The sequence below is a fragment of the Saimiri boliviensis genome, chromosome 16 (genome assembly GCF_048565385.1).
Source record: "Saimiri boliviensis isolate mSaiBol1 chromosome 16, mSaiBol1.pri, whole genome shotgun sequence".
Lineage (NCBI taxonomy): Eukaryota > Metazoa > Chordata > Mammalia > Primates > Cebidae > Saimiri > Saimiri boliviensis.
The window spans coordinates 17,971,867-17,988,386 of NC_133464.1; the positions used below are offsets into that span (position 1 = coordinate 17,971,867).

Consider the following 16,520-nt stretch of genomic DNA (forward strand, 5'->3'; position numbering starts at 1 on the left):
AGTTAGTGGTCTGAACAACAGAACAATGGTGGGAATAATGTAATGACGTTTCAACATCCTGGTATGGTGAATCATGCTAAGGAGTACCTATTACTACAAGCTTGTAGGAGATTTTTTTTTTAATTTGTTAGGTTTCATTTTAATAAAAAGGAGGAGGTCAGCTTGACACAGCCTAAAGGGAAAAGTTGAAGAACAGTTTTCAAGGCTTCACAAGAGCTCATGCGGGAGTCAGCAAACACAATCATAAAATGAAATGAAATCGAATGAAAGCAAGCAAACAGAAAGGAAAAATGGGGAAATAGCAGAACACAGTGAAGCTCTTTACAGATTGCAATTCTGTCAAATGATTGCAGCTTGGAAGAAAAATCTTCCCAGATACGCGGTGGGAAAGGGAGCGCATTTAGAGGAACTAGCCACTGAACACAGAGTGCCATGCTGCCTGCCACGTGCCTACTGCAATCTTTACTCCAGCGCCATGCTAGAAGGCACTCATTTTTTCTCATCAACAAAGCTCCCGTTGAGTTCCCTGCACAAAGCAGGAATGTAGCAGGAACTTGGTTCATGAGCTTTAGTTGTGTTTTCCTAACCTGGGCAACCAAGATGTGCCTTATATAGAGTTGTCCTGGAAATCTACAAAGATCCAATTAACACAACATACAAATCTGAAGAAAAACAGCAGCAGCAGCAAAGCAAGAACAGCAAAATCATGCTCTGAGGTCTAAACTGTTTTCCAAAGCTTTAGGGTTTAGGTATTGGAGAGCAAGTATTTGCTCACGAGAAATTTAAACTGGAACATATGGCAAGTAGCTGTCTCTCACTCTGCTTCCTAAGGGCCCAAATCCACACACTCCTGCAGGGAGAGACGGTATTTAGTGGCAGCTAGTTTTTGTAAGATTAAAGTATGATACTAAAGGGAAGAAGAGAGACTTCTTGCTCCATCCTCTGGGAGGCTCCCTCTATCCACTGAGACAACGGGAAGCTTCTCCGCTAATTCTGAAAGGACTAGGTCTACAGATTAAGAATTTCACTTCTAGGTACTGTGCTAGGCAAAGAAGACAGAGTTGTACAGATGTTTTCTGACCTCAAGGAACTTAATTCTCATGCCAGTTGATTAAGACACCAAAGAATAGTCAGAACATTCCTATAGTGGCATCCTCCACATCCCAGCCACCCACCTAGGGCTGGCCCTGCCACAAGCTTTGATTCTACAACGTCTTCCTAAGTTCATGTACAAACAAAACCAGAAGCATCAATTATCAAATTCCAGCAAATGCTAGCTGAAGTGCTATTCCTAGAACAAGCCAAAATAAAATCTTGCTTTAGAGATGATGCCATTTCAGACCTAGGAAATCAGTTCATTTTGTGCTGATAGCCGATTTATAGCTTATTCATCTTCCTAGTTTTTATCCCCACTACTAGAAGGTGTTGATAAAGGGAAATCTAATGAAGTCATGTTAGTTAATTTATTAGTTCTTATACAAGCATGTTTTGTTTAAATGAGGTCTGAGTTCTTGTGGGTGTCAGGTCATTTTTGTGCCTCTTTCTATCATCGGGGTAATCAGAATCTGATGGTATCTACAATTCTCAGGCCTTAATAATTCCTTGATCCAGCTAGATTTTGTTGAAATCATGGAGGACCTTTCTTTGTGAAAGGCACTGCAGGAAAAGCAGAGATGAAGGAGAGAAAGTCCCAATCTCAAGGTGTCAACTCATTCTCAGTATCAGGTTTCTTATAGTCTATATTTTCTATAGACCTTGATGTGAAGGGGCTGTTATTTGTTTGTTTGTTTATTTATTTATTTATTTATTTATTAGAGGTGGGATTTCACGGTGTTAGCCAGGATGGTCTTGATCTCCTGACCTTGTGATCCGCCCACCTCAGCCTCCCAAAGTGCTGAGATTACAGGCATGAGCCACTGCACCCAGCCCAGGGGCTGTTATTTGTAAATATTACCAATGCATAAGCAGCGCTATTTTTCATGACCCCTGGTTCTTGTGCTTTTAATTACATAAGGTAAACTGGTGAATTGTACGTGTTATATTTTTAAGCCATCTCAGAAAATAGATATTAAAGGCATCTATAAAGATAAGCCACATCTTACATACTATACAGAATTAAAAAGCAATCTTAATAAGAGTTAATGTAGTACAGTAAGAGCTAACATAAGGTGCTTGCTCTGTGTCAATCACATCTATCTGTTTATATATATAGATATATATCTCCTCTCAACTTTCACAGCAGTTCTATCAGAGGAGTACTATTATTTGTTTTACACAGAGAATACAGACCGAGAGAGAGAGAGTGGGTAGAGATAGAAAGAGAAATGCCAATCTACAATGAGAATGGACTAGCTCAATGTAGCACTGAGAATTTGAAAAAGAAGAAAACCTCTCACAGCACCTAATGACTGAACTGAGTTTAACCAAAATCTGAAAAGAGAATACAAAATTCCAATGGCACTAAACTGAATTAGGTGACTGAGCTACAGCAAGCATAGAAAACAGTCACATGAAGATAGCGTTTGTATATGAATTAACCTTGATCATTTGAGGAAAGATTCCAAGGATTTTTAAGATATAGACAAAGATATCCTTAATAATTGTCAGGAAAATAAAAACAGTAACATAGAAAAGATAATACACAAAAGTCAGCGATGTGTTGAATAAAATAAACCATGAGAAATACAGGTTTGGTGCATATTTATGATATCAAATCTTGAAACAAAACTGTATCATTTAAATACAATATTTTATTTAAATATCATTAAAATATTTATAAGTTTCAGAAATACAGGCTTAGTTTTCATTTCAATGTTTGTTGCCATGTGCCTCTGCGCAAATCTCATTTGAAAAATTAGGAGAAAATTAATAAATCAAAACATGCTTTTGTATCATAGGGGATAAAAAAGTCATATTGGGGTCTAAAACATTTGTTTTTGTTTCCCATTTAATAAAATTTCTGAATAAAACCTATTTTTAAATGTCTAGAAAAGCCTGGGCATGGTGGCTCGCACCTGTAATCCCAGCACTTTGGGAGGTTGAGGTAGGAGGATTACCTGAGGTCAGGAGTTTGAGACCAGCCTGGCCAACATGGTGAAGCCCTATCTCTACTAAAAATACAAAAGAATTAGCTGGGTGTGGTGGAGTGTGCCTGTAATCCCAGCTACTCAGGAGGCTGAAGCAAGAGAATCACTTGACCCTGGGAAATGGAGGCTGCAGTGAGCTGAGATCACACCACTGGACTCCAGCTTAGGCAACAAGAGCGAAAACTCTGTCTCAAAAAAAAAAAAAAAAAATTATCCGGGTGTGGTGGCACATACATGTAGTCCCAGTTATTCTGGAGGCTGAGGCGGGAGGATCACTTGAGCTCAGGAGCTCAAGGCAGCAGTGAACTATGATCATAACACCACACTGCAGCCTGACTGACAGAAAGAGGCCCTATCTCTTTAAAAAAAAAAAAAAAAGTACAAAAGAAATCCCCTTAAGTAGTATATGCAGCATATTTCACAAAAATTACAAAAATAATGGAATATTACAAATCATGCATTTTAAGAGTCAGTGTTCTGAGGTTCAACTACCTGATTTAAGTGACAGTTCAGCCAGCCTACTCGTTTGGTCCAACTTCCCTTGAACACATTACTTGGCCTCTTTCCTCCATTTAAAAAAAGAGTACCAAGAGGACCTACTTCATAAGGTTATTGTACGAATAAAATAAAATAACATAGTAAAATAATATTTGCAATGCTCTGGTTGGCACCTGGTAGGGACTCAACATGGGCTATTATTTTCATTGTATTTCATGATGTAAGCATTTACTATTTATGCATAAGCTACACTTAAGACAGAACTAGAAAATCAATTTCCTGAAGATTCCCAAAACCACCAGAAAGAAAGTAAAGCCCAGCTGACCAGTTATTTCAGTAATACACTTCTTAAAAATTCTACAATATTTTACCTGAAGTCTAAAATAAAATTCCAGCCTCCCTGATAGCAATGCACACACATATATGTGCGGCTTCTTAAAGAGAGATGTAGATACAGTCTCTGGTAAGACAAAATATTTAATATATTAATTCTGATTTGGTATCCCTGGGGTTTTCCCAATCCAAAGAAATAAGCCTAGGAAAACTATGAAAAGCAACAGCCAATAGTTTAAAAACAACACCAACAAGCAAACCAATCTGTTAAATCCAAAGCATTTCTCTGCAACACAGACCAGCCACATCTGGGTAAAGCTGTTGTCCTACAGCGTTTTTTTAAAACCTTGCATCGTGTACAGTTTCCTTATGAAGGTTTATTAGGTGAAGCTTGTTAAGACAGTAGTTAACAGAGCAAATTTAAAACACCCAGAAACTAGTATCTGGCAAGTATCATTTTGAGTAGACAACAATCAAGGCGAGCTTTTAATTTTCTATTCTCACACTACATCATTCTTCTCTCCCTGTCTGACCCTTTCACTTTACTTGACCTCAATTTTATGACATAAAGCAGAGATGATGAAGTTTATAGTTCTAAATTTGATGCCTTGAACTATTTAGAGACAAGACACCATAACACTAGCAAAGTAATTAAATGCATCTTTTGCCTATGTGGCACATTACACATTTAATCTTGAATGATGTCATCGGTTCGGTTACCATTTATCAGTATGTCTCACTTTCAAAAGCCATATAGGAAATTCATGTCTCTTAGTTGAGAATATTGATTTACAGACATTTCCTGTGAGCTAGAAACAAACTGAGAAGAGTACTTACTTTTGCTCCACAAAGAGAGGATCAAAGAATTCCGTTGTGATTTTGTTTGCGTACAGGGAACAGCCAGTCATAGAGCACAGCCCTAACAAGTATCAGAGGGAAAGCACTACGGTTAGTGCGATTTCATTCACATCATCAGGTACGTCGTTTGGAAGAAAGTTACTATTTACCTGACAGTATGAACACAATCCCGGCCAAACAAGCAATCTTAGCTTTGGCTTTATCGGAGCCTCCAACCTTGGTACACTTCATTCCAAAGAGGGCAAATATGGAACCAAAGAAGCCCAGGCTGACAGCAGCAATCATAAGTCCTCTACATGCCTGGATATAACCTGCAATTAGAGTAGGTCATTTATGTTACATAAAGCATGTGACTGTCCAGGAAGAAATCCTCATGTACATTGTCATTCTGGATGTTTGTTTTCCGAATAGATAACTGTAATGGTGAAAACACATGGCAAGACAAGCAAGAAAGGAAAGCAAGTTGCTCTACCGGGAGTGCCTATTCTAGGTCACACGCTGTGAAGTGCGGTTTATGCGCAATCCTCAGGATAGATCTCTGAGTTTTATCATTCCCATATTCACTGGTGAGGAAACTGAGGCACACCAAGGTAATGTGACTTACCAGAGATGAGTTCGAAAGTGGCAGACAGGGATTCCATCCCAAATCAGACTACAAATTCTATGTAACATTGCCTTTCACTATGAAAAGCATCATCTGCCACCATTAGAACTCTCTAGCTCCTCTGCTCATTAGACCTTAAAAGGGTGTTTTAATGGTTTTGATATCATCCAATTATAAGATTTATAATTGGGCAGCAGAAAGAGCTCCAAAGAGTCAAATCTCCCAATACTAGTGAAAGCTTATTAATAGACTAACTGAAGTATCATCATGAACCATGGTGGGTCTAAGCCAGGAAATACCTTAGTCAAGTACTATTGTTTTCAGGGCATATATAATAAAACTGTGTTTTAAAAAGCACTGTTTTGTAGAAGAGTAATTTATAGTGATTAAATCAACTGTTCTCCTATAAATGAATGAATGCCTTTAAAGTACCCTAAGAAGTGGCCAGGTGCAGGGGCTTACACCTGTAATCCCAGCACTTTGGGAGGCCGAGGCAGGCAGATCACGAGGTCAAGAGATCGAGACCATCCTGGCCAACATGGTGAAACCCCGTTTCTACTAAAAATACAAAATTTAGCTGAGGCAGGAGGATCACAAGGTCAAGAGATCAAGACCATCCTGGCCAACATGGTCAAACCCCGTCTCTACTAAAAACACAAAAATTAGCTGGGCATGGTGGCACACGCCTGTAGTCCCAGCTACTCGGGAAGCTGAGGCAGGAGAATTGCTTGAGCCTGGGGTGGCAGAGGTTGCACTGAACTGAGATTGTACCACTGCACTCCAGCCTGGGCGACGAAGCAAGACTCCATCCCACCAAAAAAAAGTACCCTAAAAAGAATGTTCTGTCAGTTCATTTGTTCATCCTTCCTGTGCTATTCGTTTTCTTAGTCACGTATTTTTATTTGCATAGTCAGGGTACAGGGTAAACTTCAGTGTGGCTTTTTTCCAGGTTTTTACATTAACAGGGTTTAAACTAATAAACTTTTACCACATAAGCCATTGTCATTTCAGCCTGAAACAATGCCATATTTCAATCTAAAATAGTGATAGTAGCACATACTGGGTGTAAGTAAATATTTGCTAAGCAAATGAACATATATACCTACATCAGGTTTACAGTTGGAATTAAACTTTTTAACTGGAAAAAAACCTCTTATGTGCCAAAATATAACAAGTTATTTATTATTGGTGTTCAAGCAAAGCCATAATAAATAATAATTCCAACACCACGATAATCATGAATTTAGGGAATAAATACTAATGGCCTCCAGTCCATGTTTCTTTTTTTCTTTTCTTTTTTTAAGACAGGATCTCAGGCCGGGTGCGGCAGCTCACGCCTGTAATCCCAGCACTTTGGGAGGCCGAGGCGGGTGAATCACGAGGTCAAGAGATCGAGACCATCCCGGTCAACATGGTGACACCCTGTCTCTACTAAAAATACAAAAAATTAGCTGGCTATGGTGGCACATGCCTGTAATCCCAACTACTCAGGAGGCTGAGGCAGGGGAATTGCCTGAACCCAGGAGGTTGAGGTTGCGGTGAGCCGAGATTGCGCCATTGCACTCCAGCCTGGGTAACAAGAGCAAAACTCCGTCTCAAAAAAAAAAAAAAGACAGGATCTCACTTTTGTCACCCAGGCTGGTGTGCAGTGATACAATTATAGCTCACTGCAGCCTCAAATTCCTGGGTCCAAGAGATCCTCCTGCTTCAGCCTTCTAAATAGCTGAAACCATAAGCACTTGCCACCACCTACAGCTAATTTTTAAATTCTTTCAATAGCCAGGGTCTTGCTATATTGCCCAGATTAGTCTAGAATTCCTGGCCTCAAGTAATCCTCTCATCTTGATCTCTAAAATGGTGGGATTACAGGCAAGAGCCGCCGAACCTGGCCCCAGCCTGTGTTTCTTTGGAAAAGAATGAAATTGAAGTTTTACTCCTACTCCTTGGACCCATTTTTGAAGAGCAAACTGGAGCTGCTCTACTTAATTGTAAACACTTTAGCCTCTCACAAATGCAGACTGCAAGGACAATGACCTTCTCTTGTGTAGTGTGAACTATTTCCACACAAAAAACCATTTCACCAACACCGTGGCTATCAAAAACAGCAAGCAAATTTATTTTAGCCAAACAGGATAATGGAGGCTTCTTTCATAGCAATCACTGTGCTGCAGGGCTATTTGGGTCTCTGCTGCCAAGTGCTGAAGCAGCTCTATTTTAAACTTCAATCCTCAAGCTCCCCAGCCAGAGCCCAGACAGCAGGTAGAGGCAAGACAGAGAGGAAGCCTGTCAGTCCCTTGCAAGATTCAACAGAGCCTGCGAGGATAACCCAAACTGGTTCATCACTTCCCACCAGGGCAACCGGAACAGTGTGGCTTCATTCTTTTTGTGAAATTCATTTTAATCTATGGTTTGGCGGTTTTATAGCTGACTCTGACTGCAGTCATTAAATAAACACAAAATGGAGACTCAGCTATTTATATATACTCCTAGAAAACATTAGCATGCACCATAATTTGCATTTCCTTTTAGTTATCTTCCATGTTTTGTTAACAGAAAACACAAGTTGTTGGGAATTTACCAAAGGTTAAATTCTATAGTCTGGTCATTTAGAACGCGGAATGCATTTCCCAGATGATAAACAGTGGGTAGAATCCCAGGCATACCCATTCGACTCTTAATACGACAGGGAAAATAACAGGAGTCTTTAAACTTGATGTAATCACCACTCATGACATTTTTCCCTGAGTTTCTCAATCTGAGGTGTCCCATCCCAGGCTCGGTATTGGCAGCAGGACCCGCTTTGGTCTCTTGACACAAGCACGGGAGGAGAAGTGGGCAGGGCAGATTCTGATCTGGTCAGGTCCCTCTTTTGTGCCAACCAGAACCCGGATTTGGAAGGTGAGATACCTTTCTCCAGCATGGACAGTAGCACTAACTTGCTAATTTTGGGCATGCACAAAGAAAGCAATTTACACCGGGCCCGGTGGCTCACACCTGTAATCCCAGCTCTTTGGGAGGCCAAGGCGGTAGATCACGAGGTCAGGAGATCAAGACCATCCTGGCCAACACGGTGAAACCCCCGTCTCTTAAAAAAAAAAAAAAAAAGAAAAGAAAAAAAAGGCAATTTACAAGGACAATCATTGGCCCCACATCTTCTGAAATGGAGAGCAAAGAACAGGGGATAAACTCCCCTGCCCGCCATAAATGTAACGGAGTTAGTTGCTGGTAAGCCTGAGATTTGTAAATTCTCAAGTGTTCTAAGGCTACCAGTCCTTACAACACCCACAGATCAGGCCCAAGAGGATTCCAACAAACCCTTTCAGAGTTTATCTTTTGCAAAGCAGACCTGGACAGCCTTGCTTTCTAACAGTTCCTGAGGGCAAAAGTTTTAAGTAACACCATCAGGAGAAGTGGTAGTAAAAACCTAGTCAAGGAGGCCATTATTTTTGACAGGTCTAATTTACTGACACCGTTAATAGCTAATTAACACATTAAGGTGCTGAGGCATGAACATATTTACTTAGAAGTTCTCTGAAGTATAATTTATAGTTAGTTCTCCTGGGAAAAATGGCAAGCATTCCCGCTAGCAAAAATAGATGGGCATACACTAAAAACAAGCTGGCTGAAAATCATTCTCAGCTGAAGTTCAGGTGGTGCTTTGAAAGGCGTATGGGTTAACAATAAACAGAAACCACAAGCTCATTCAGCTGTGAAATTTCCAAATAGTAAAATAAAGCAACTTTAAATTAATGAACTCTGTTGGAGGGAAACCTTCAAGGTGTTCCTTTAAAGTTAAGTGTTTTCCAAATGATGTATACTTTATTTTGCAAATCAGCAAAAAAAAAAAAGAAAAGAAAAGAAAAGAAAAGAAAGAAACGTCCACTTGGTGGAGACAATTTGCTAATAGCACCTGTGCTAATTGATGGATTGGGGGTGGGGAGAGGAGGGAAGAATGTGCTTTTCTTCTCAGGGTAGCTTTGTGTACTTCTGCAAATCCTTTGAGAGAACAGTGGTAGTGGGGGCAGGAACTCTGAGTTTCAACTCTGGTGCTTCTGTTTACTGGAGGTATGCCCATGGTTTTAGGACCTAATCTCTCTGAGGCTCAGTTTTCTCATCTGTAAAATAGGGATAGCAGCACTTCCTTCCCAGGATGAATAATATGGGTGTCTGCTAGTAGTAAGAAAGTCATCAAAGCATCCCTTACTATTATAATACTACAGTGGATTCTAAGCAGGGTAGTAGAGGTCTAGAAGGTTAAGAACCCATGGTCTAGAGCTGGGTTCTTAACGTGGCATAACATTAAATCTAGACATTTAGCTTTGGTAAGCCTCATTTTCCTTACAAGGAAAACAAGTGGCAATGATACCCCTAAGGAAGGGGAATTAGAGATTTCTTCTTATAAGAAATTTAGGGCTGGGCATGTTGCTCATGTCTGTAATCCAGCACTTTGAGAGGCAGAGGCAGGCAGATCACTTGAGGTCAGGAGTACGAGACCAGCCTGGCTAACATAGTGAAACCCTGTCTCTACTAAATGTACAAAAATCAGCCAGGTGTGGTGGTGGGCACCTTTAATCCCAGCTCCTTGGGAGACTGAGGTTGCAGTGAGCAGAGATTGCACCATGGCACTCCATCCTTGGTGACAGGGTGAAACTTTGTCTCAAAAAAAAAAAAAAAAAAAGTGAAATGAAATTCAGAATAATGACTTCATCATTTGATTCCAATCCAAGAGTTCTTCCACCTAACACAAGACAGGCAAGAGTCACAAGCCTTCTTGCTCCCTTCCTGGATTCTCTTCCCAATCTAGAGCTCATGTCTGGGCTTAAGGAGAGAACTGGTCTACTCAGGCCACCATGGCTACTTCTCCAAAGGCAATGTCAGGACCAGCATCCACCAGATGCGGCTGCTGTGGGAATGCAAGGTAGAGAGGACAAACAGAGGGGCCCTACCTCAGAAAGTTCCATTTCCAGGTGGGGAAATCAACTCCCCTCCACAGGAAAACACAGTTGTGTGATTTAGCCCTCGAAAATGTTATTCTGAGAGATACAGAAGAGCAAGTTTGTTTTTTGGTAGGAAATGCCCTCTTAAGCCACAGAAGGCAAAGTCATCAAAAAACAGACTGATAAATATGATTCTATTACAAATTTCAAATTCCTATATGAGAAAAGACATCATAAATTTCAAAGAGAAACCACCATGGTGTGGGATTGCAACCTGCATAGCAAATCAAGGACTGATAAATCATCTAAACCACGAAGAAACAGAACCATGGACCTAGGATACGGACTTCAACTCACAAAAGATAAAAAAACAAATGGTCAGTAAATATATAATAAGATGGGTTTTGACCATTTTTATAACCAGTGATTTTAATCATGGCAATCAGGGAAATGCCAATTAAAGTAACAAGATGGCCTGGGCATGGTGGCCGACACCTGTAATCCCAGCACTTTGGCAGGCCAAGGTGGGTGGATCACCTGAGGTCAGGAGTTCGCAACCAGCCTGACTAACTTGGTGAAATCCCATCTCTACTAAATACAAAAAAATTAGCCGGGCGTGGTGGCGCATGCCTATAATCCGAGCTACTTGGGAGGCTGAGACAGGAGAATCTTATACCTGGGAGGCGGAGGTTGCAGTGAGCCAAGATCACGCCATTGCACTCCAGCCTGGGCAACAAGAGTGAAACTCCTTCTCAAAACAAAAACAAAAGATAGCAAGATAATATGTCAGCTATAATACTGAATAAACGCCGAGTGGTGAGAATGTGGAGAAGCAGATATTCCCATACACTGTCAGTGGAAAGTAATTTGGCAGTATGAACTGAATATTAAAATGCACGTGTATTCCACTGCTCTAAAAACACCATTTTTCAATGGAATGGAATCTAATATGAGGTGAATATAAAGATCTTCAGTAAAGCACCATTAACAAAGAAAAGTTGGAAAAGGTCCAGTGTCCTCAATGGATCCATGGTTAAATAAGCCATTTTATGCAGTCTAATGAATATACCAAGTAGCACTTACAGTCACTTCTGTAAGTACTGGCTTGGAAAAATACACTCATTTTAAAGTGTTGCAGAACAATCAGTAATGTCATACCATTTACGTTTTTAAAAGTCATTTTTTAGTCACATGAGCACACAGGAAGGCCATTTTGCAGGTTGGATGGCATATAAATGTCACTCTCTCTGCTCTCCTCTCAGCTAACCAGGACTTGATAACCGAACTATTCCTACTTCCTCTTCACTCCCCGATCTGCCCCCAAACAGGTACGGAACCACCTCCACTCTCACTGCAGACACCTAAGGAAAAGCCTTATTCTGCACTTAATATATCTTCACAGAGCATTTATTTCCTTCTCTCCCTTGTCCCCCAACTGTCCTACAGAAGGAAGTGTACCTACCTGGCACACTATCTCAGGGAACAACAGAGTCACAACCACAGAGTTACAACTGTTCAGAGGACACTAACATATTGCTGAATATAAACCACAGAAACAAGAGAATGCCTGTTCATCTACCTGGATGCGTGCTCTACAGACCACAGGAAATGCTGGGGAATAAACAGTGTTCCGGCTGCTGATTTAACCAACAGGACATGGACTTGGGTGCCACCCTTCTAAAACTAGTTGTGTATTCCTTATACGGAGGTTCCATGAAATACCACGTTGAGCAACAGTTTGCTTTTCGTGGCAAACCCCGTCTTAGAGGAATCAACTATTTTCTTCCATTTACTCAGCTATGCAAACAAAAACTGCCAAGTGAGGTAATAAAAGAAAAAAAAAAAAAAAAACACCTCAAATCTAGAAATACGTAGTGTAAACAACTCCTCTTAAGTTTCTGCCAGGATCCGTTTGCTGTAAAATCCTGAAAGCAAAGAGCCTAGAACTTGAGCAATCACTGGGACTGGGATGACACCGGCTGTTGTCTTGAAACTCAACAGAGGCAGAGTTCTATGTGAATATCCACCAGCTGCTACCACCTAAGGCCTGGCTAAGCGGAGCAACGCAGGTGAACATCTACCAAGCAACAACCCGGGCGTACAGCAGCAGGCACCGAAGACTCGGATGCAGAACTGGTCAGCTCCCGGCGCCACGCTCGCATGACCCAAGATTTCCTCCCCTCTGCGGACTCATCGCAGCACCGCGAGGGCTATTTATTTTCCTAAAACTCGGAGGAAGTGTTTGTAGTGTTGCCTAGGCAGACAAGTTTGTAGAAGTTCTTTAAAGGGAAACAACAACAAACCCTGCAATATGTTTTCCCCCTTCCACCCTCTCACCCCCCACCCCCGCCTACTTTTAAAAGAACCAAAGAAATGGCTCAAGGGAGATCAGGGCAAGCGGATTTGGCTTGCAATGACACCATTTTTATCTGAACCCAGCCTTGCGGGGGTGGGGCGTGGGGGAGATGGAGGAGACAAGCCCCTGCAGCAGGAACTCTGGGTCTCAGCAGTCCCCAAGATATGGCGGGGTGGGAGGGGGGTGCAGCCGCGTCCTCTACTCTCGGGACGGCAAAGCTCCCCCATCCCCAGACGCCTGGGAGTCTCCAACCCGGGCCTGTCTGCGTGTCCCCACTCCCGGAGTCCCGGGCTCGAACAGGCGCCCCGCGGGACAGCCGTCAAGAGAGGGCGGACACCAGGGACCCTCCCTGGCTCCCTGAGGCCCAGTGGGGAGAAGGGTCGGGCCTCGGAGGAGTCCAGTCCGGGGGTCCCGCCGGGGGTCTAGGGCGCGAGAGGGCGCCCCACGGGGCTGGCCATCGAGGAGGGAGGGCAGAGGGCAGGGGCCGCGAGGATGCAGACCGTCCAGCGCCAGCATGGAGGGGAAGTCCTTGCAGTTGGAGACGCCCGTGGAGTCGGTAACGCAAGTCTTCCACAGGTTGGCCCAATAGGTGGCGGTGGTGATGACCGTGCCGTCGATGGTGGACACCTTCCAGTAGTCGGTGGGCAGCGTGGAGGACACCAGCACCCAGCCCGAGATGGAGACCATGAAGGCGATGATCTCCGAGGCCGTGCTAGCCATGCCGCCAGCTGCAGCCGCGCTCGCGCTCCCGCTCCCACTCCGCGCGGCGACCCCCGAACTCCCAACCCCGCGGCTCCGCCTCCGCCTCCGCCCCTGTCCCCGCCCACCGCCCCGCCCCGTGAACCGGACGCCAGGGGGAGCGCGCGACCCCGCACACCCACGCCCCGGCCCGCGCGGGGCTCCGAGGGCTCGCGGTCGCCCCCGGGCTCCCCACCTGCAGCTGGCCCGCGCGCGCGTGCGGGAGGAAGGCCGGCGTGCGCTCCCCTGCGCCTAAGGCCCGGGGAGAAGGGCTCGCTTGTTGGAGCGGCTCAGGTTCAGACTGGCAGCCGGGTGTGGACAGCCTGCTGCGCCCCGACCTCACCACTCCGACACAGCCCTACCCAAGGCAAATAGCCTGGCTTCCTGGCTGCCTAGTAGAAGCAGAGCAGGAAAAGCCTTTTGCGTGTCCTTAAAGGACACGGTTTGGTAACTCAGCCCTCGGTTTGCTGAACTCTAAAGGTTTGCGTGCCACGCTTGTTTGGGTGATTCTGTTTGACTTGTCAAGGATGGATCACTGCGCAGATTCTGGGCTGGAAACTGGCCTTGCCCTAAAAATTCTGCAGTGCTTTTCGGCCTGGTGGTATGCGGAAAATCATGCTGAAGCGGTGTGTGGCACAGGCCTAAAGTCGAGACAGCAGCACATGGGGCATCCTGACAATCCTGATCTTGCTGGTGTGCTCATACTAAATGCGCGACACAGAGGGCATTTGTTTAGCACATTTCCCTGTCGGTCCCTTCCAGCTCCCAGGTCTAGAGTCTATTCCGTGAAAGGATGCCACTATCACAGTGGAAACTACTATCTTGACTTTAAAAATAACTACCTCCACCTCTCATGCCTAACTGAAATATAAACTCATTCATTCCTTCATTGCTGTCTCAAGGTAAACATAAAGATGAGGGAAACATAAAGACTTCTGACTCCTGAAGCTACAAATCTGGGCACAAATGAGAGAACATGGACACTGGGGTTATTATTTGTCCCCTTAAAAGGTTCCTGCAGTTGGCCAGGAGCAGTGGCTCACACCTGCAATCCCAGCATTTCAGAAGGCCGAGGCAGGCAGATCATGAGGTCAGGAGATGGAGGCCAACATGGTGAAACCCCAACTCTACTAAAATACAAAAATTAACTGGGCGTGGTGGCGCCTGCCTGTAGTCCCAGCTACTCAAGGGGCTGAGGCAGGAGACTCGCTTGAACCCGGGAGGCAGAGGTTGCAGTGAGCCGAGATCACGCCCCTGTACTCCAGGCTGGTGACAGAGCGAGACTCCGTCTCAAACAAACAAAAATGATTGCAGTTCTTGGTATGAGTTTTCAGGGTTCACTTGTTGCCAAAAGTTAGGAAAGGTCTAAAACCTATCGATCAGTCTGCTGTGATAAATCTCGAGCTAACCCTCTGTGTCACCATCTTTAGGTAGAGACACTCTGGTTCAATGTGAAGAATTTCTTAATTTCCCTTTGTCACTTTTTTTTAAAAAAAAAAACCAAATGGGTGCCCAATGAAATTAGAGGTGACAAGGTGACCGGAGAAGAGAGGAAGCTGGAATCATCAGAACTTAGGTTTGGAAGAACCACTGGAGACCAGCAGGACACATTCCACATGCAAAACAGTGACCCTGTCTATTTCTAATGTTCAGCCCATGCTCTACCCTTCAGGACCAAACTTTCAGTGCACAGCAACATATCTATTCTGTTTTTACATGTTGTTTTGCAGGCTTTTAAAGAAAGTTTTCCTTCCTATTGAGCCCAAATCTGTTTCTCTTCAGTGTCTACCCAAATGCTGTCATCTGTGCTCTGAGAACACAGAGTTAAGTCCTACTCCTGCAGCGGTTCAGCCTCTGTGGGCTTGACGGTCCCGCGGCTTTCATGAATAGGTACAAAGGTGATAATGCAGACACGGTTATCCTACTGTTCTGCTCCGAGACCCAACTTGTCCTGATGTATCATGTTAGGTTCACCGGTAAGCTAAACTTAAAAACCGAGTTTGAGAAGTTATCTTCTTAACCTCTCCTCATCCTCCTTGCTATGCAAATCGGTCACCTTTGAGCAATGGCTGCAAAGCATTCTCTATTCTTTTGTATGGCCTGCCTTTTAAAATTGCTTTTATCATCTGGTGTTTTGTTTTGTTTTGTTTTGCCCTCCAGCATACGCCAATATTATTTCTATGCCATATTTCTTTTTGAATAATCTGCCTATTACTGACCCAATTACTATTTGAAAAACACAAAAACCCATTCATCATAATATTTCTTACTGAGTTTTCAAAAATACAAATTACACAAATTTCATACTTTATTTCCTGGCTTTATTTGATCGTCCCTTTGTTTACTGTGGCTTGCCTGTGGTAAGTACTCACTAAATTGGTTATTTCTTTGTTTTTACTAGACAAAACCCTGACTTACTTTTGACACACAAAAAAGTGTAGTGCTGTGACCTTTAAGACTCAAGCACTTCCTAATTCATCAACTAGTTGGCTATAAATTCCACTGTTTGGATTCAAAGGCACATTGTTTGTTTTATGAAGAATGGTTTGGTGTTTTAATCGTCTGCAAAGTTTATTGTCTATTGTGCTTTAAAAATCCATAAACCCAGATCACCATTGCAACATAGCATCCAGAGGAAATAAATTCTGAATTAGAACTTGAAACACTCCTCTCTCTGCTACACCACCACACCAGTGAAGCCAGAATCTCGGGGGGTGGCTATAGTAGCAGTATTTCCAAAACTTCTAATATGTACTCAGGCTGAGGACCACAGCTCTGAGCGGTTGTGTGCATGTGAATAAACAGTTAATTTAGCATAACAGATGGTGGTATGCATCACAGGAAGAAAGAATATTAATCTCATTGTTGAAAACTTGGAAAAAAGAAATATTCTATTACTGTAGAGATTGCGACACACAATTTCCACTTAAAAGGGGTTAGAAACACCACAAACAATCCATAAATTAAATGGCAACACTATTAGTTCCTTTGCCAGCTAAAACAGACTAGGGTCGTCATGCCTGTGGACTTGGTCAGTTTTCCTTTCTCCTTTCTATGAGGTTGGACAACCCTAAACTCTTTTCTTTTTCTTCCTTAGAGTGTACTACATA

The 16,520-nt window shown here is 43.2% G+C and overlaps 1 protein-coding gene across 3 annotated transcripts in view; it reads right to left on the reverse strand.

Moving 5' to 3' along the window:
- The window catches only part of CLDN10 (claudin 10), a 147,597-nt gene that overhangs the window by 10,441 nt on the left and 120,636 nt on the right, over positions 1-16,520 (reverse strand). For 2 of the 3 annotated variants that reach the window (XM_010338794.2, XM_074387537.1), the window contains exons 2-3: positions 4,925-5,086; positions 4,755-4,836 (exon numbers count right to left, since the gene is read on the reverse strand). In XM_010338794.2, coding sequence (XP_010337096.1) covers positions 4,755-4,836; positions 4,925-5,086 — 244 coding nt within the window. Of the gene's footprint in view, positions 1-4,754; positions 4,837-4,924; positions 5,087-13,172; positions 13,477-16,520 lie in introns of those variants that run through there. The other variant, XM_003928202.3, reaches the window with a different exon arrangement.